This window comes from Hyperolius riggenbachi, chromosome 3 (genome assembly GCF_040937935.1).
Source record: "Hyperolius riggenbachi isolate aHypRig1 chromosome 3, aHypRig1.pri, whole genome shotgun sequence".
Classification (NCBI taxonomy): domain Eukaryota; kingdom Metazoa; phylum Chordata; class Amphibia; order Anura; family Hyperoliidae; genus Hyperolius; species Hyperolius riggenbachi.
This window is the reverse complement of record NC_090648.1, coordinates 63,641,221-63,660,886: the sequence shown is the minus strand read 5'-3', so window position 1 is coordinate 63,660,886 and position 19,666 is coordinate 63,641,221. Positions and strand designations below refer to the sequence as shown.

The 19,666-nt window shown below is 46.5% G+C and overlaps 2 protein-coding genes and 1 non-coding gene across 3 annotated transcripts in view; 2 read left to right on the top strand and 1 right to left on the bottom strand.

The window, feature by feature from the left end:
- Positions 1 to 2,338, bottom strand: part of DAPK3 (death associated protein kinase 3) — a 29,439-nt gene extending 27,101 nt beyond the window's left edge. The window contains exon 1 of the mRNA XM_068274221.1: positions 2,188 to 2,338. Coding sequence (XP_068130322.1) covers positions 2,188 to 2,249 — 62 coding nt within the window. The 5' untranslated portion in view covers positions 2,250 to 2,338. The remainder of the gene's footprint in view (positions 1 to 2,187) is intronic.
- Positions 2,339 to 9,313: 6,975 nt separating this feature from the next.
- TRIR (telomerase RNA component interacting RNase) lies at positions 9,314 to 19,089 on the top strand. The gene is made up of 3 exons (XM_068274220.1): positions 9,314 to 10,015; positions 14,018 to 14,095; positions 18,502 to 19,089. The coding sequence occupies exons 1-3, from the start codon at positions 9,479 to 9,481 to the stop codon at positions 18,607 to 18,609; spliced, it is 723 nt and encodes a 240-aa protein (XP_068130321.1). The 5' UTR covers positions 9,314 to 9,478; the 3' UTR covers positions 18,610 to 19,089.
- On the top strand, positions 16,620 to 16,689 carry LOC137564871 (small nucleolar RNA SNORD41). Its single transcript, XR_011030934.1, has one exon. It is a non-coding gene; the product is annotated as a small nucleolar RNA SNORD41 (small nucleolar RNA).
- Positions 19,090 to 19,666: the final 577 nt, after the last annotated feature.

The window sequence follows — 19,666 nt, the reverse complement described above, 5'->3', positions numbered from 1 at the left end:
TATCAGTAGTGTCTGAAACACCCACTTGAAAAACGCATGTGACAAATCCAGTCAGAAACACCCGATCTGTATATGCTCGTTCAGGATCTCTGGCTAAAGGTATTAAAGGCAGAGTATCAGTAAAACTGCCAGGTAACTGGTATTGTTTAAAATTAAAGGACTTACGAGCCCAAATAAAAAGAATAGTTAAGTACCTGCCTGAAATTTGAATGCACGGAGGACAACATCCGCGCCCTCTGTTCAGTTCCCCCGGGTCCCCGCAATTAAATCGTTCCCCCGGGCCGCTCCCAACCCCACAGCCTGAGCCTGGCCGCCTAAGCTGGCCGCAGCTGCGCAGTCCGCACAGACGCGAGTGCGGCTGCACAGCTCTAGGGCCCCCCTCATCCACGCTACAGGCTGTTTCCTGTAGCGTGGATCGGGTGTCAGGCCCTAGAGCTGCGCAGTCGCACTCGCGTCTGTGCGGACTGCGCAGCGGCGGCCAGCTCAGGCAGCCATTTTGCTAGAGGCAGGAGAGCCCGATCTGGGCTGTGGGGTCGGGAGGGAGCGGCCCGGGGAGACGATTTAACTGCGGGAACCCGGCGGAACTGCACAGAGGGAGCGGATGGCGTCCTCCGTGCATTCAAATTTCAGGCATAACGTGCCCCTAACGCAACGCATGGTGGTGCGGGAGAGGACGGTAGAGTGAGCCGCGTTAGGCGGCTCTATCCGCATAAGGTCTCCCAGGGTGGCGCTGATTGGCCGGCGGGACCACGTGATGCGGAGCGAGACACTCCGCATCACGTGGTCCCGTCGGCCAATCAGCGGCCGCCAGCGCAGTGCATATTAAGTAGCCATGTGCGCGGCTACTGTAGCGGCATCTCCCCGCCCCCCACTGAGCATGTGCTAACAGTCTAACGCAGCTAGAGCCGCTAGAACGCACAGCATGCTGCACTTTCACTACAACGTGCAGCGTTACATGTAACGCAACGTGGGCTGTGTGAACAGCCCACTTGTGTTACATTGCTGTGCGTTGGGGGAGCATTGCTGTGCGTTGGGGGAGCGTTACAGGCTGCACCAACGTGCGCCTGTAACGTCCCTGTGTGGAAGCAGCCTAAATATAGTAGCCTTCATATCCCTCTCAATGTGTCACTTAAAGGAAATCCAAGATGACAGAAGCATATAAAGCTTTACTTACCCTGAGTTTCTCCAGCCCTTATGCTGGGAACACGTGATACGTTTTTTGCAGTCGATTCTCCATTCAATTCTCGGCTCGATTATCTTATCTTTCGCTTGTTTTTCTTATCTTTTTTCTATTAACTTCTATGAGAAATCGAATAGAAAACAATCGAGCAGAGAATCGGACATGACGGAATTTTATCAATCGAAGGAATCTATCGGAATGATTCTAAGGCAAAAACGAAACGTGTGTTCCCAGCATTAGAAGTCTATGTGTTCCCTCACCGCAATTCCACTGTGCTCCAGTCTTTCACTGCCACCTCCATAATTATCAACGACTTGACTAAGTCTCTCAGACTGCGCTCCTGTGAGTGGGTGCGTTCTGCGCATGAGATCATAACAGAGGGGACCCCAGAACACTGGAGCAAAGCAAAAATGCAATGAGGGAACATACATCAGCTGTATTCCCAGCATAAGGTGCCCATATATCTAGCAATGTATGGGCAGATTCAACCAAGAGACAGATTTCTATCTGATCAGAGAGAGATCTGTTGGCTGTCCATACACCGCAGGTCGATTCCCGATCAATTTCAGCATGAAGTCTCACAGGAATCCGCCTTGTGGCGCCACATCCGCCGCTGCCCAACCAATGCCTCTGTCGCACGCCGTTACTGATCAACCATGTTGTTCCAAGACTTCCCATACCTTACACACATTTGACCAACTTTGGGACAAATTGTCAATCAGGCATGTTTGTGGTGGCACCGATTTTGATCTGATTTAATAACAATTATTGAATCGTCAATCGGCTGCTAAAACACTGTATGTATGGCCACCACCTCTAGTTATCCTGTGGTATGGATAGCCAGAACCTGCCACATACTCCTCTCCCCCATATCAGTTCAGGGTTCCATAGGTTTAGTTTTACTTTAGAAACCCTGTCACTTTACTTTGTACCCGTCACTTCTGGCTGAGGATGGAGATCACAGACAGTCCCACTGACAGACAGTGCAGAGTTCCCGGAGAGCTCACCTGCCCAGCTCCTCGCCCATCTCATAGAACTCCTCCACATTCTGCTGCCGGAATCCGCTCATGGTGTCTGGCTGCAGTGATCCCCGGGCCCGGTGACTGTGATGCCCGTCCACAGAGCCGCTCCTGCCGGTCACCGCCCTCTACTTCCGGACTCCGAATGCTCTGCATGCCTCGGCGCTGACGTCACCCCGCCCAGCCAGCCAACAAGGGAGGCAGCCCCGCCTCTGTCTGCTCAGACCTGGGCGTCTCGTCCAATGGGTGATAGTCACAAGCCTCAGCCACTCCCCCCACGCGTCACTGCGGGTACAGTAAACTTCTGTTAGCGTAGATGACTGCAGGGTGATACCATCCTCATCACTGCATGGTTTTTAATAGGCGGCATTATAATCTCCATCAGTGTGTCTTCCTCCTTATACGGGTGCCGTATCGTCAGTACTATATGTTCCTTATACGGGGTGCAGTGCAGTGCAGTACAATCTCGTTATATAAAATTTCTGGCTATAGTAAACTCAGTCCCTATCACTTCTGGCTATAGTAAACTCAGTTGCCAGGTCCCAACCGTAAATGTATGATTATACAAAGTATGACCAATATAGTAAACTTCTGATAAAGTAAACTAATTGGCCAGGTCCTTTGACGTTTACAATAAGGGGATTCTATGGTCATCAGTAGTACTATATCTTCCTTATATGGGGTGCAGCATCATCAGTACTATAATTTCCTTGTACACAACACAACACCCATGTGCAAAGCCCATCACTATAATCACAGTTCAGTGTGAGTGTCATGTCTGTAACTACATTTTCCTTATAGAGAGTACAGTATCACCCCTCCATCACTGCATATTCCTTATACAGAGTACAGTATCACCCCCTCCATCACTGCGTATGCCTTATACAGATTACAGTATCATCCCTTCTACCACTGTGTATTCCTTATACAGACAGAACATTTATATTGCACTTTTCTCCTGGAGGACTCAAAGCACCAGATCTGTAGCCACAAGGACTGACTCTATAGGCAGTAGTGTGGTCCGGATCATGAACGATTCGGATATGTGATCCGGATCTTTTTTGTGAGTCGAATCATCCGGATTATCAAAATGAACGATTCGGTTCACAAAAGGGGTGGAGCCAGGAGCAGCACGCCCCCCATCTTAGCGGGCAGGGGGGTCCTTGAAGCAGAGCAGAGATGGATAGCTCAGTTGGAGGGGAGCCAGCCTTGCAGGGAGACAGGTAGATGAGAGAGGGGACATGGGTGCCACTGCCAGATATGTGTAGAGCACACATACTGGCTATAACGTGCTGCTCATTACAGGCTGTCTGTTCCGCAGTTGTGCGCAGTGAACAAATGGGAAACTTTTGGCTCAGAAGCACAGCTCAGTAACTTTGCAGACAACGTGCTGGGCTAGAATGACAGGACAGGCACTGTGATTGCAGAGCAATATGATCCTCCTGCATCGCTCTAAACAGCTGCATTTAACTTCTCCCTAAATTTATGATGAGTGTTGGAGGTGAGAAAAGGACACATTGGGGAATGCTTTCTTTCACTGTGAGACATTTGCATTCAAAGTATACAGATGAACATATAGGTGAAATATATGTAAAGCATATGATTGCAACATGTGGGTAATGTGTGCAAAAAAAAAATTCTACTCTCTGCTCACCCCTCTTCGTCCACCTCTGCCCTTCTCTGTCCACTCCCTGCCCTTCTCTGTCCACCCCCCCCCCTTCTCTGTCTGTCCACTCTCCTCCCCTTCTCTGTCCACTGCAGGGAAAGTCCTGTCCTGCTAGTCATTTCACCCCCAAATGCTTCCCTAGTAAAATGATTCGAAGATTCGGTTCAAAGATCCGGATCTTTTCAATGATCCGATTCAAATCATCCGAATCCTTGAAAAGATCCAGACTTCCCATCTCTAATAGGCAGTAGCAGTGTTAGGGAGTCTTGGCCAAGGTCTCCTACTGAATAGGTGCTGGCTTACTGAACAGGAAGAGCTGAAATTCGAACCCTGGCGGCAGTCTCTCATAAGTTTGCCTCAAGTGGCAAAAAATCTAGAACCAGCCCTGCCTTAACCAGTACACTATCCAGACACTACTATACGGAGTACAGTATCATCCCCTCCATCACTGCTTATTACTTATGCAGAGTACAGTATCAGTCCCTCCATCACTGCTTATTACTTATGCAGAGTACAGTATCATCCCCTCCATCACTGCTTATTACTTATGCAGAGTACAGTATCATCCCCTCCAGCACTGCTTATTACTCATATAGAGTACAGTATCATTCCCTCCATCACTGCTTATTACTTATGCAGAGTACAGTATCACCCCCTCCATCAATGCTTATTCCTTATGCAGAGTACAGTATCCTCCCGGGACCTCCCCTCTATCTCTGCTTATTACTTATGCAGAGTACAGTATCATTCCCTCCATCACTGCTTATAACTCATACAGAGTACAGTATCACCCCCTCCAGCACAGATTATTCATACAGAGTACAGTATAATTCCCACCATCACTGCTTACTGATGGAGGGAATTATACTGTAGTTTGGTAAAATAATTTAGGTCAGTAAAATATTCGATATTTTACACTTTTTTTCCCCCAAATTCATTACGATTTCTCACATTCTCACGGTAAAATACTAAAAAAACATGCTTCAGTTCACTAAGCCCTGTTCGGTAATCAGTAAGTCTCACCAGCTGTGTAGCAGGTCAGGCAGGAAGCTATCAGTCTTTAGAGCTGCTCAAATCCGGAATCGGGAGATACCTGGATAGTTGCTATCCGGATATCTCCCGGTAAACCTGTGCGGGGTGGGCGGGGGAGGGGGGTGTGTCAATCTTACCTCTCTGACGTCTTATTCGTCCGTCCCTCGGCGCCTCCCACGATGCACTCCACGCGCGTCACGTGATTACAAACACTTCCTCCTTCAACCCGGAAGGAGGAAGTGTTTGTAGTCACGTGAGCGCCGCTTGGACCGCATCGTGGGAGGCGCCGAGGGACGGACGAAGAAGACGTCAGACAGGTAAGATTGACCCCCCCGCCCAGGTAACTGGGAGATATCCGGATAGTGAATTGTAATTTTGGCAAGATGATGATTAATTAAATCAGCTGTTTTCTGCATTACTAATGCTTAGTGAATTGAGGCCAGTATGTTTTCACCTATTTTTTGGTACTTTTTCAATTGCAGAAGGCTGAAGATGTATTTTTTTTTTTCAATTTAAAAGTTTATTGAGGGTACGTTTCCACTAACGCGAATTCGCATGCGTTCCCCGCATGCAAATTCGCATAACCAATAAAAGTTAATGAGCCTGTGTCCACTTGTCAGGAAAACGGAGCGTTTTCTTGTGCAGGATAAATCTGCACAGCAGAGTCATCCGAATTCGGACACCGCACTCACCCCATGCGATTCGCATACATTGTATTTAATAGGGAATTCGCATGTCGGTTTTTTATGCGAATTTTCATGCGAATTCGCATACAATTTCGCATGGAATCAGTGAAAAAGCACACAGGCACTGACATGGTTAAATTCGCACACAGCATCATCTATGCGAAATCGTATGCGAATTCGCGGTAAAATTTGCATACAACTGCATGCGATTATGCTCCTGCATGCGAATTCGTCTGCGGGGAATCCACTGCGATTCCCCACCGCACTAGTGGAAACGCACCCTGAAACATTTTATGAGAAGTACAGAATATAAAATATATAATATATATTACAAAACAGGAGCTTAATACAAAATACAAAACACAGAACATGTGCTAGAAGGTGGGATTTTTATCTACTCGTGAAAGGAGGTAAGGCTAAAACTCATCTTGGACATACTGTTTAACTTTTGGTTGTCTCCAGAGGAGGGCCTATAGTGATACGTAAGTGGAGTTTGATAAATGAGGGGTACCTTCATTTCCTAGCACATCAGTTCCTGAGATTGTTCAGCTGCAGGGGATATTGTTAGAATTTATATTAAGGAGGCCTCTTGATTAGGTCTAATTCGGTGTCTAGTCTGCACCATCGACAGGCAGAGCCATCATGTGTCGAGTGGTGTAGATCTAGTGAGTCAGCAGGAAGAGATTTGAGTAGTAGACCAATGGTGGGATAGTTTTGGTTATAAGGAATCACCAGCAGAGCCCGTAGGGCAGGTGTTCCTATGTGAAGAACAAATTAGGCGGAGTTGTCAAGTATGTGGATATCTCGTACAGCTGAACAGATCCCATCCCATAGCCTGGTGAAATGAAACACTAAAACTATTAAAGAAAAAGAATACAGAGAGAATAAAAGACTGGCATATTCTTGATATCTCGAACGAGGAGCTGGAGGGTAAGGGGAAAGTCTCGCCTGAAAACATTTGAAAGGTTTAAGAGATTTAACACCAATAGGAGCGATTTATTTTGAAATTGGTTAGATCTTATGGAGATGGGCTTCCATTTCTTGTAAATATTCCAAATTTGAAAATGTATTTTAAAACAAAAGACTATAAATTATCTCCTAACAGAAAACTTAGGAGGAAAAGTAAATTGAATAAAGGCCACTGTGCCCATAGTTTCTGCTTTGTAAGGAATAGGGGAACAGTGTTGCTCTCCACAGCCTCGTGATCATGGGTTTTTCGTCACCACGAGGTCGGATTCTGAATTCGTGATCACGTCTCGATCACGGATTCAGTTCAGAATGCACTTGTGAATGTGGTCCAAATCCGGCTCGTGATCACGGCCGTGATTATTACCTGAAAAAACCTGCAGACTTTAGCAGTTAATAGCAAAGCCCCCTTACATGCCAGAAACACCAAATTTGCCAGAAATGTTAAGAAGAACAGTGGGAACAAGAGGAATTGATTTTTTTTTAAAAAAAGACCGTATAGTTTTTGAGAAAATCGATTCCTGAAGTTATTTCCAACATTGTCAATAAAATGCTATTTAAACCACCAGCAAGCAAAATAATACTCAACATAATTTTGATTGCACTTCTTCGCCTACTTTTTGGTACTTTTTCCATTGCAAAGTCCTGAAAAGTGATTCTAAATCATAGATTACATGCGGGTGCCGTCAGCCTCTTGCACATGCGCGGTACAGTGTTTTGAGAACAGCATATGCACAGGAGGCTGAAGGCGCCCGGTTTGATGACACAGCAGGCGTGCTTCGGGAGCGCGCAAGGGCGACTTGCTTGGAAGTCGCCAGATTACCGGACCAGACAGCGGAACCACTGAAGAGGCCAGGACAATGCCGGGGGACCTCGCAGGCTACGGGAGGCTGAAGGAAGTGCCATGTAAGTCCGAATTCTGATTTTAAGTACAGCTCATGGTCCCTTTAAGTAAAGCTACGTGGCTCATTTGTTAAAGCGGTATTGTCACCATATAAATCAAATTTCAACAGCAACTGGTCTGAGTGTATTAAGTGATAAAGATGCTAATCCTGCATTTAAAACTTTCAAAACTTTTTCTGCTGTTATGGTTTTGAGTTATCACATATTTTAGGAGCACTGGCCCTAGTGCCAAACAGTGCCAAAGAGTTGAATGCTGGGAGTTCTTTTTATCTATAATATATTCCTCCTCTTCCATGTATTTCCCTGCCTTGCTGCTTGTCAGAAACACCCTCTGATTACTTGTGTTTACAAGCAAGGCTGAGGTGACTCAGTGATTGGATGTGTAAATAAAAAAAGACAGTGCAGTTCCTAGTATACACCTCAGTGGGGGTGTCTGAAGACTCTGGGAGGAGGGCAGCTGATGAATACACAATGAGCAAGAGAAGGGAGGGGGGAAAACAAGAGTCAGGGAGGATATGATGTCAGCATTAGCTTGGCAAGATGGCCACTGCCTAGAATAGGATTTTCTGCTTTTCCTTTATAAAATTCACAATAATTATTACGTGGATAGCACAATACATCTGCTATGTAAGTAGAAGTAGTATTTATCTACTTATATATGTGTTTATTTCTAGGTTAGCATACGTGTCGCTTGTTCTTTAAAGTGTAAATGATGAGACAAGAAACTTAAAATCATTTATACTTACCTGGGGCTTGCTCAGCCCAAGGGCTTCCTCCCTGTAGTAATGGGCAGCTCCAATCCTCTGCTGGCTAGCCCAATAACTTTTTCCAGTTGTGCATGCGCAGCTCACAGAAAGCTGCCGTCTGTGTACAGTAAGGCTACGCCTGCGCAACTGGTAACTGGTAACCACATGCCTTGATAAAGGGGGACCCTGCGTGGCCCTCGGAACAATTGTTGGTCCATCTTGTGGAAACTGGCACAATAAATTTTAAGTGCTTTTGAGACTGGTGTGCTGACGATCTTTGCAACTTGGATTATCTGTGACACTGCCTATGTCACTTCGCCAAGCACCCTTGGACAAGGTGATGGTGTGCCGATTTCATCTTAGAGCTTTGCATGGCCTGAAGGGGGCTGGAGGAAGCCCAAGGTAAGTATATATGTCTCATGCCTGGTACACACCTTGCAATTTCCTGTTAGATAGACGGGTCGAATCAATTATGAATTACTCTGATCTGTTTTTCTGATCAATTTTGTGTAGAAGTCGATGTTTCTTCTAAAACTCTTTCAAACAACATTTGAAAGATGAATCGAAACGGCTATGATGATTTTTCCTTCATGTGTGTACAAGGCTTAAAGCGGACCTGAACTGAGAACTTCTTGGCTCTAAAAGATAAGCAACAACATACTAACCTTTAAAGAAAAACAATTCTTCGTTACAGTTGATACAAGTCCTGCAATAAATCTGCAGTGTGTCTACGTCTATGTTTACAACTTAGCTGCTCTGCCGAGGCAGCCAGCTGACACAGCTGAGAGATCAAATTACAGTTGTGATTCGCAACAGATGAGGGGGCATTTTGTGTATGATTTCTTTATGCCTTGTGCAAGAGTTCAGGTCCACTGCCCTACATCACAGGACACAAAACAAACAATAATAGAAAAAAAACACACACAGGGCTTCCAAATGTTCATTGGCTCAGGGATTCCTCGCGACAACCAATGACCAACCAGTAACCAAATGACCTCTGTATCTCGCCTAGCAGCCTCAGCCTGAGCCCAGTTATCAGGCGTTCCTATTGGCTGAACGTCCTGCCACTCCTTTCTCTCGCGACTCCGCCCATATTTCCTATCTCATTGGTTCATTCCTCGCCCAGCAGGACGCTGGGTTAGACCACGCCCTCCGGTTTCTTGCTGGGGGGAGCCGCGGCCGCCATTAGCAGGCTGACTTCCCGCCGGTGGCTTCCTGTCTGCGGTGACCGGTCAGCTGGTGAGAGCGCGGGGCGCTGCTGGGAGTCTTCTGGCCTGAAGATGGCGGAGGAGGAGAGTCCGCGGCCGGAGGAGGAGGACAGCGAGGAGGAGGAGGGAGAGGAGGCCGCAGAGGTCCCGGTGAGGGAAGCGGAGGAGGCCGCAGCTCAGGAAGAGGCCCCGGAGGAGGATACGGAGAAGCCTGATACCCCCCCGCCGGCCCCAGAGAAGGAGCGTCCCCCGCCGGAGCCCTCAGCTTCCTCCCGCCTGCCTCTGCTCCCCACACCCCCCACGTTCCGCGCCCAGGCCTCCGTCCCCGCACCCCCCGCCTTCCCTCTGCTAGCCTACCCCGCCGTCCCCGCAGCCTACTACCCGGCCTACCCCGCCGCCCCGGCCTACCCCACCGCCGCCACCACTACTACTACTACCACCGCCGCCACCACCTCCGGCGTCAACGTGTTCGCCAATGACGGCAGCTTCCTGGAGCTCTTCAAGAAGAAGATGGAAGCGGGGAGCTCGTCAGCAGCAGCGGCGGCCAGCACAGAGGAGCCCCAGGAGGAGAGGAGGCCCGAGCCCGAGAAGAGGAAGCCCATCAGCTTTGTAAGATCCTCCGGGGGTGGCAGCATTGCGGATATATGGACAGCTATATGGGGGAATTACCCTGTGTGTGCCCAGCCATGGGGGGAAGAGGGGGTCCTCATAATACCCAGCCATGGGGGGGAGAGGGGTCCTCATAATACCCAGCCATGGGGGGGAGAGGGGTCCTCATAATACCCAGCCATGGGGGGGAGAGGGGTCCTCATAATACCCAGCCATGGGGGAGAGAGGGGTCCTCATAATATCCAGCCATGGTGGGGGGAGAGGGGTCCTCATAATATCCAGCCATGGTGGGGGAGAGGGGTCCTCATAATATCCAGCCATGGTGGGGGAGAGGGGTCCTCATAATATCCAGCCACGGGGGGAGAGGGGTCCTCATAATACCCAGCCATGAGGGGGGGAGAGGGGTCCCCATAATACCCAGCCATGGGGGGGGGGGAGAGGGGTCCTCATAATACCCAGCCATTGGGGGGGGGGGAGGGGTCCTCATAATACCCAGCTATGAGGGAGAGGGGTCCCCATAATACCCAGCCATGGGGAGGGGGAGAGGGGTCCTCATAATACCCAGCTATGAGGGAGAGGGGTCCCCATAATACCCAGCCATGGGGAGGGGGAGAGGGGTCCCCATAATACCCAGCCATGGGGAGGGGGAGAGGGGTCCCCATAATACCCAGCCATGGGGAGGGGGAGAGGGGTCCTCATAATACCCAGCCATGGGGAGGGAGAGGGGTCCTCATAATACCCAGCCATGAGGGGGGGGAGAGGGGTCCCCATAATACCCAGCCATGGGGGGGGGGGGAGAGGGGTCCTCATAATACCCAGCTATGAGGGAGAGGGGTCCCCATAATACCCAGCCATGGGGAGGGGGAGAGGGGTCCTCATAATACCCAGCCATGGGGAGGGAGAGGGGTCCTCAATACCCAGCCATGGGGGGGAGAGGGGTCCTCATAATACCCAGCCATGGGGGGAAAGGGGTCCTCATAATACCCAGCCATGGGGAGGGAGAGGGGTCCTCATAATACCCAGCCATGGGGGGAGAGGGGTCCTCATAATACCCAGCCATGGGGGGAGAGGGGTCCTCATAATACCCAGCCATGGGGGGAGAGGGGTCCTCATAATACCCAGCCATGGGGGGAGAGAGGTCCTCATAATACCCAGCCATGGGGGGGGGGGGGGAGAGGGGTCCCCATAATACACAGCCATGGGGGAACCCTCTGTATACTTAGCTGTGAGGGGTCACATAATACCCAGCCATGGGGAACCCATGTTACGTAAAATCCAGCCATGGGTAGCAGGTAATTTAGGTGACTCCTGGTAATATGGGTGTTGCCATACACAGCGATATTTGTAATACAGTATATGCAGCAATATTAACGTTTTCTTGAGCCGAATAATATGAAAGCATTTATACTTATGTAGAGCTCCCTTCAGGCTGTGGGTGTACTCACCGTCTTCCTGGGCCGCTCTGATCCTTTACTGGCCGCTTATTTTGTTAGCCAGGCCAGCCAGCAGAGGAGCGGTACTAGGGGGAGACTGTGAGGAAGCCCGTGGCCTGAAGGGGGTTGGAGGAAGATCCAGGTAAGTATAAATGCTTTCGTTATTCGTCTAAGTATTCTTTTAATGCTGCTAGACTAGCTGAGGTCTCCCAGCGGGGAAATTCTACTAACGGGACTGGTTACTCTTTCAAGGTTTGTAATGAGAGCACCTTCTACCCAGCCCACTTATAATAATGAAGTGGGCACCCTACAAACATACCTAATTTTGGAGGTAGCGTGCAAGTGTATAGCAGGAGGGGAAGGAAATGCTATAGTGTGAAAGGGAATGAGATCGGTGACGGAAGACGGAAAATTCTAACTAATAAAGTACGTGCCTAGCAAGAGGGCAAATTTATCAGTGTGAAACCAGCCTTAGTGATGTGCAAAAGCATAAATGCAAAATCAGGTTTGGCAAGAGCTGGAGTTTGCAGGTGATTATCAGATATTAGAAAGTAGTCTTGCTAGTCACTGCGTACCCACACTCATTAAATGACACAAAGGATACCTGCAGCCACCTTAAAAAAAAAAAAAATCATTGTGGGGCCCCTGTTGCAGCGATCTGACTTATGTCAAGACATGCATCTGACAGAAATCTGATGGTCGGATCTGCTGCAAATCTATAAGTGTATGACCACCTTAATGGCTGGTACACTATGCAGTTTCCTGCCGTATAGACAAATCAAATCGATTTCCCGCAGGTCCGATCTGATATCCAATTGTTTCTGTGATCGATTTTCTGATCACTTCTATACAGAATCTATCAGAAAAACTATCAGAGATCAGATCAAATCTGTTGGAAATATTTGATATGATCCAACTTATGGGAAATTGCATTTTGTGTTCCAGGCATAACATAATCACTTCTGAAATAATGGCCTAACTGGGAAGTCTTAAGCTTTCTGTTTGTGTTGGAGATAAAGAAAAAGCTGTCGCGCTGTAGATTTAGGCCTTATCAACATCCCACATGCTTGCGTGGCAGCTGTCGCTGACTATTGAAAACTTTGGCTTTACTGCCAAAGCTAACATAGTTGATTCTTATTGTAGATTACAGCTAAGTAGGTTTGTCTGTAGTGCAGAATGCATATTCCGGATCTTCTAAAAATGCTTATAGACATTATGTTGATGTCTGGCAATTTTGGGATCTAGCCAACCTGACCAAAGCTGGCCGGCCAAGTCCAAAAAAAGTAAATCAGTAAAAGTTCATCAACCTGTTCCAGGTTCACATTCAAAGCAACCATTTTGATTATGGCTTACAGCTTATGAGAACCCCAAAAGCTCAGCCCATTAGAATATTGTGAAAATGTTCGATATTCTAGGCTCAGTGTAAGACTTTAACCAGCTAATTAATCCACAACGCCTACAAAAAGTTCTTATTTCATATATTAGTTGCACCTTTTTGGGTTTTTTTGCCCTGCTGTCGCTATGACGGTGGAGCTGTGTGAACCAGTCAGGAGCAAATTTCCCCGGCTCCTGGCGCTGTCATCACTGTTAACCAATCCCATTGGCTTACATTGATGGACAGCTTCTAGAGCCAATGAAAGCGGCTCCTGAATTGCTCACACAGCTCTGTCGTCATAGCGACAGGACCGACGGGTGCAGCAGATCATTTCGGTGATTCGTCGGTAAGTTCAGTTTTACTGTGGTAGCAGTCTCTGGTCCTTGAGAGGGCAGAGACTGCTGGTATGGAAGTAAAGTTTTAATTACTGAAATAAATGGACTTCTGCACAATAGTCTAATTTTTCAAGTTTCACCTGTATTTTGTTAGGTTGTAATGATGGTTGACTATCTTTTAGAAGTTGCTAGTTTCTTGACTTACCTGCCAGCTCATCCTAATGGTGTCACCACAAAACATAGTAAATCCATTGGATGAGCATGTCAGCCAAAGAATTGGTGAAAAGTCAGCAAAGTTTAGGCCTGCATTTCTATGATCTAGGTTGGTGGAATTTGAAATAGAAATAGGTAAAAGAAAAGTGGTAATAGTTTTGCTCCCTCATTTTATGCATACCTTTAGCATATATTGTAGATATTTTAATTTCATTAAGGAAATGTGTGGTTTTTGAAATGCTAACTAGTTGACACTCCCCTTTGTAGTAATCTGCTGACCTCGGGTAGGGATGGTCAATGAGATACAAAGTATTCCAAGTTGATGCAGATTTTATGCAGCTTGAAAATTGACCAATTTGATGCGGCACTGACTACATGTAACTGGTCCGTTTTCATGCTGCCTTATCCCATCTGCATCAGTTGGCATGTCATTGAGCTTCTTCTACTCGGTCTTCAGAACCCCCATTACTTGGGATCTATGGAAGAGAGCCTGGAGAGTTGTCTAGTTTCTGATGCACTGCAGGTGGGGAGTGTCTTGTGCCTGTCTAACCAAGGCCTCCCTTATATATTTTGTTATATAGAGGGACTCAGAGAGGCTGCAAGGGCTCGTATAACGGTTGCAGTCTTCTGTCCCTTCCACCCCCAGGTGGGCAAGCGTAGAGGAGCAAAGCTGGCCCTGAAGACGGGTATGGTAGCCAAGAAGCCAAAGACTGAGGAGGAAGAGGTAAGACGTGTCAACTTCTCTGCTTGGTTGTCTTCAAAGCCTCTGCATTCCTGTTCTTTGTGTGGAGTTGGTGTATTATCCCTCCATTTGTGTGCGAACAATTGACTAGTATCTCTTCACTTCAACTAATACCATATATACTCGACTATAAGTCTAGAAATTTAGGTCTGACTCACTAAGAAAAAGTATAGGCGTCGACTTTTACACGAGTCACGAGCAACACGGATCACACTGAGTCATGTGTGTACTATTAGTGGCATTCCCATTTGCACTAATTTACCCAGTGGTTAGTGGCACATGCTTGATAAAGGACATGTCAAGAAAATACTGGTCTGAAAGTCCTGGCCACAATTAACAAGGAAAGGGGCAGGGGGGAAATACTGGGCTGCAGGAAGGGGGTGAATAATTGCTGCGCTTGGGAGCCTGGAGGAGTTATTGGCCGCACTAATGCTAGGTACACACCATACAATTTTCTGTTAGATTTACCTGCCAGATCAATTATTTCCAACATGTCCGATCCGAATTTCGATCCATTTTTTTTTTATTTTCCGATTCTTTTGTTTCTTGGATTGTTGTTTCCATCGATTTCGTTCAGTGAAAATGAATTAAAAAAAACGGAAAAATCTATCAGTTCAGATCGGACATGTTGGAAAAAATCAGTCTGGAAGGTAAATCTAACAGAAAATTGTAAGGTGTGTACCTAGCACTAAAAGGGAACTTAAGCCTAAAGAAACATACTGTCATTAAGTTACATTATGGTAAAATAAATAATAGGTAATATAATCTCTTACCCACCCTGTTTTAAAAGAACAGGCAAATGTTTGTGATTTTAAGAGGGCAGCCATCTTTTTGGTTGAAAGGAGGTGACGGAGCATGAGACACAGTTCCAACTGTCCTGTGTGCTGATCACCCCTCCCAGCTGTGCACGCTAGGCTTCAAATCTCAAATTCAAAATAAAAATCTCATCCTGCTTTGCACAGCATCAGGGGAAATAAAAAATCCCGGGCATTGTTTTTCTGTGCAGCTAAAAATGAGGCTTGAGTAAGAAAACTGTGAAACTGTTATGCTGGGAATACACTGGTCGATTCTGCGCCCGATCGTTTTGCCTGCTCGATTCTCTTCCGCTAATTTTTTTTTTAAAATCTTTTATCAAACCACTTCAATGAAAAATCGAGCGGCAAAATGATTGAACGGTGATCGGACATGTCGGAAATGATCTATCTAACATGGTATCGGCTCAGAATCGACCCGTGTATTCCCAGCATTAACCTCCTTAGCGGTAACCCCGTGTGTGACACGGGGTAAGCCGCCGGAGGGTGCCGCTCAGGCCCTGCTGGGCCGATTTAAATAATTTTTTTTTTTTTTTTTGCTGGACGCAGCTAGCACTTTGCTAGCTGCGCCAGCACCCCGATCGCCGCTGCCGCGCGCCCGGTCGCCGCTATCCGGTGCGACGCGCCCCCCCCCCAGACCCCTGCGCTGCCTGGCCAATCAGTGCCAGGCAGCGCCAAGGGGTGGATCGGGTCTCCCAATGACGTCGGTGACGTCATCCTGCCCCGTCGCCATGGCAAAGGGGGAAGCCCTCCAGGAAATCCCGTTCTTTGAACGGGATTTCCTGATCGCCTATCGCCGGAGGCGATCGGCGGGGCTGGGGAGATGCCGCTGAGCAGTGACTATCATGTAGCGAGCCCTGGGCTCGCTACATGATTTAAAAAAAAAAACTTTAAAAAAAACTGCTGCGCTGCCCCCTGGCGGTATTTTTCATACCGCCAAGGGGGTTAAACACCAAGCCTTTTTTAGTGCTGCTAAGTAGATTTTTAGTCTGGAGGTTCCCTTTAAGGGACAGCAGGGGGTTAATGGCTGCAATACTGTATGCAGTACAGTCATTAACCCCTCCTGGTCCCCAAGTGCAGCCATTTTTTTTCCTGGTTCCTAAGTGCAATCATAAACCTTTCTATGTAGACTTATACTTGAGTCAATCAAAAATTCCAGCTAAAGTGGTTCAAATATTGGAGTCGACTTATATTCGAGGATATATGGTAACTGGCTATTCTGCTGTTGTGCTTTTCATAACCTCCAGCCAAACCTTTTTCTTGTTTTGGATAGAGGCAAGGGTTAGACATGTTTTTATATATTTTTGTCTTCAATGGGGGAGAAGATGCTGCTTTCCTACATGAGACATGACAAGGGGGTTTCTACCAAAGGAAAGCGAAATCCCACTCTTATGGCCATTGACATGGGCATCCCGAGTTCATGATTATTCTTCTGTTTAGTTCAACTGACCGTTAAGCTCGCTAGTCTTCTCTTTATGCTCTGGTGGCTGTCAAAGACTGTTTGCATTACAAACTGCCCAGGAAAACTACATCATGTTCTTCCTTGCACTAGGAACAGGAAGAATGGAGAGAAGGTCCCCTATGGGGGCACAGACACCTATTTAGAAAAGAAATCTGACCTATTCTAACCTCCCCACAATATCCAAAACTCTATCCAAAAGGTTCCCCTTTCATTTGCCATGTAATTGTACTGACTGGATATGATGCAGAATGTTACTTCCTGATCTACCCTGAGGGTCATTGTATTCATACTGTCTGATCCAGTCAGTTATTACAGCCTTAAACGCCTGCTACAATTATCTAAATCACAGTAGATAGGTGGGTGTCTGAAAGAGCTCGAGAACTGTACTTCTCACAAAGTATTTTGCCATCTTATTTAAAGGGAACTGGGCACCCATTAAGTGTTTTTGTTTTTTCCTATTTTCTTTCCTTTTACACAGAACCTCCGCATAAGAGAGGTTTGTAAAGTGGCATGCTGTTAGGGGGAGCACCATTACTTACCTACATAGGAGTGTTCCTGTAGCCCCCTTAAAGTGGATCAGAGATGAAAAACTATAACAAGTAACTTGTCCGTCTTATCTAAAGTTAAGATAGTCTACACAGCAAATCTAGCAGCTTCAACAGTAGATTATTTCTTCCTGTGATACGATGACAGAAGCCATGTTCTGCTTGTCATTACACACAGACAAGCTGCTCTGCATCTCCACCCCTCAGCCAGTGAAAACGTCACTCCCCTCCCCTCTGCTTCTGAAATCTCAGGCTAGTAAGCCCCTGCCCAGACTGAACTCTCATAAGCCTTTGCTACTAAGGCTCAGAGTGCCAAGGCACTCTGGAGGAGCTGTGGGTGAGGCATGTTTAGTTTATAGGGAAGTATTAAAAGAAGAAAAAAAGTATTGGGCTTGAGGAATGCTCTATAAACTATGAAAGGAACACAATTATGCAATCAGTAAACATTTATCTCGGATCCACTTTAACACCTCCCTCCAAAAAAAAAAAAAAATCTTTGTGGTGTGCACCATCACTATCTGCAATGACCACAGTTCAAAGATCCATCCTTTGGAGGATGCTTGCCGAGAGGTGTGGGATGTTCATCTCCCCAGTGGGAAAATAAAGAACTACTACGCCCAAAACAGCAGTGTCACTGCTGCCTATTTTATTTACTCAGTGGTGCTGATCCATTCGTTGCTCCTAAATCTCCTGGCATGCATAGCAACCTCCTAAGGCGGAATCTTTGAGCTGCTGCGGACATGATGTTGCGCTCCACACGGATGAGGGGGGACTACAGGAGCAGCTCCTCGTAGGCAAACATTTACTTACCTATATGGAGGCATCAATCTTCTATTGCTCAGTGCTACAGAATCATAGGGTGAAAAATGATATAGGGCGCAGGGCTGTGGAGCCGGTACAAAAATCTTCCAACTCCTCAGTTTATGAAACCACCGACTCCAGGTACCCTAAATGGCTCAGACTCATCAACTCCGACTCCTTGTCTAATACTTACCTGGGCTGTAGATTTTGTACAAAAATCATTCGACTCAGTTTGTGAAATCTCCAACTCCACAGCCCTGATAGGGCGGCTGCAGTGTGTGCTGGGAGATGTAGTTCTCATTGATGTGATTACATCTCCTGGTTGGAAGATGTAACCACATCAATACTACAACTCCTGGCATGCATTTCAGCCACTGGGGATGCCCTATATCAGTGACGGCTAACCTTGGCACTCCAGCTGTGACAAAACTACAAATCCTATCATGCCTCTCCCTCCCTGAGTTATGCTTAGAGCTGTCAGAGTATTGCAATGCCTCATGGGACTTGTAGTTCCACCACAGCTAGAGTGCCAAGGTTAGCCATCACTGCCCCTATATCAACGCATGAATTTCAGCCTGTGGCACTGAGCAAGTGAAGATGGAGGCTTCCTCCTTTCTGCATGTAGGAGCCCCCAGATGCTTGGTATACTGTAAAGACAAGGTTGAGCTGTTCTATTAATGTAAATGGCTAAATGTATTTTGGTGTTTGATTAAAATAAAGAGACTACATTGTAACCTAGTCCTCTTTTTTGTTTTTGTTTACTCTCAGGTCATCACCCAGAAAGGCGGGGCTTGGGCACAATATATGGCCGAGGTGAAAAAGTACAAAGCTCACCAATGCAGTGATGATGACAAAACACGACCACTTGTCAAATAGTGCTTTTTTTTTTTATGGACATGTGCTGCACAATCTTCTGGGGATACTTCTGGATTCCCGCATGAAGAGTATTGCTTTCCGTGTGCCGGCCTCTTACTGCAAGACTCTAAGGCTGCCTCCAGCATTACCTGTTTGGAGTGTGTGTTGCTGACCCTTTAATGGACTTGTTAAACTCCCAGGAAAGAGAAAAGACTTTCAAAGTGGATTGTTTAATGCTGCGCGGATTAATTATTCCCTTCCTAAAAAGAATAGATTTATCTTCCATGGACTCTTAGAGCACCCCCTTGCCATCCCCCCCATCCATTTTGCTTCTGCAGAATGGAGGATTTGGACATTTATTTTTTTCTCGTTTGTGTGAGGCATGACTTCATTTTATTTTTCCGTTTTGTGAGTATGCTTGTGTTTAGATGATCATCCATGTATATTGTCCAGGTAGTATTAAGGTAACTTGGCCAGAAAATACATTCCCATCCTAACATAGTTGTGCTGTGTTAGTCCTATTTATTTGTCTTCCGTTACCTTTCTGTGTTTGACAATGGTGCTTGTATACAAAGGCTCTTAGCTGTTTGATTTGACGATAAAACTGATCACTGGATAGGTGCAGAGGGTGTCATTACTAACTGCCTCCTAAAATGCTAACTGGCTGTGATTCTGGTCATGTTTCTAAAGAAGGGAAAAAAAGTATGAAGAGCTGGAAAAGGTGGACTATGGATCACAGTTTTTGGCTTTCTTAAAAGAAATGGGTGATTATGATGGGCCCCTTTATAATTTTCAATGACTCATGTAGGAGTTTTAGGAAACACAATATCATCTACATATCAATATACAGTAAAATCCCTTTATAGTAAACTTCAAGAGACGGTGCCAATTCGTTTGCTAAATCAGAAGTTCACTACAGTAGAATCTCAATATAGTTAACTCAGGTCCTAGCAAATGCATCTGTGTATAAATGTATGACCTATTCTGATATAGTAAACTAGCATATATTTCAGAATATAAGATGCACCTAGGTTTAGAGGGCAAAAAACCTATATACTAAATATGGTGTCCATGAATA

Coding starts and splice junctions, on each gene's coding strand:
- TRIR (XM_068274220.1), top strand. CDS start 9,479: ATGGCGGAGGAGGAGAGTCCGCGGCCGGAGGAGGAGGACAGCGAGGAG. Junction 10,016..14,017: donor AGAGGAAGCCCATCAGCTTT/GTAAGATCCTCC, acceptor TTCCACCCCCAG/GTGGGCAAGCGTAGAGGAGC. Junction 14,096..18,501: donor CAAAGACTGAGGAGGAAGAG/GTAAGACGTGTC, acceptor GTTTACTCTCAG/GTCATCACCCAGAAAGGCGG.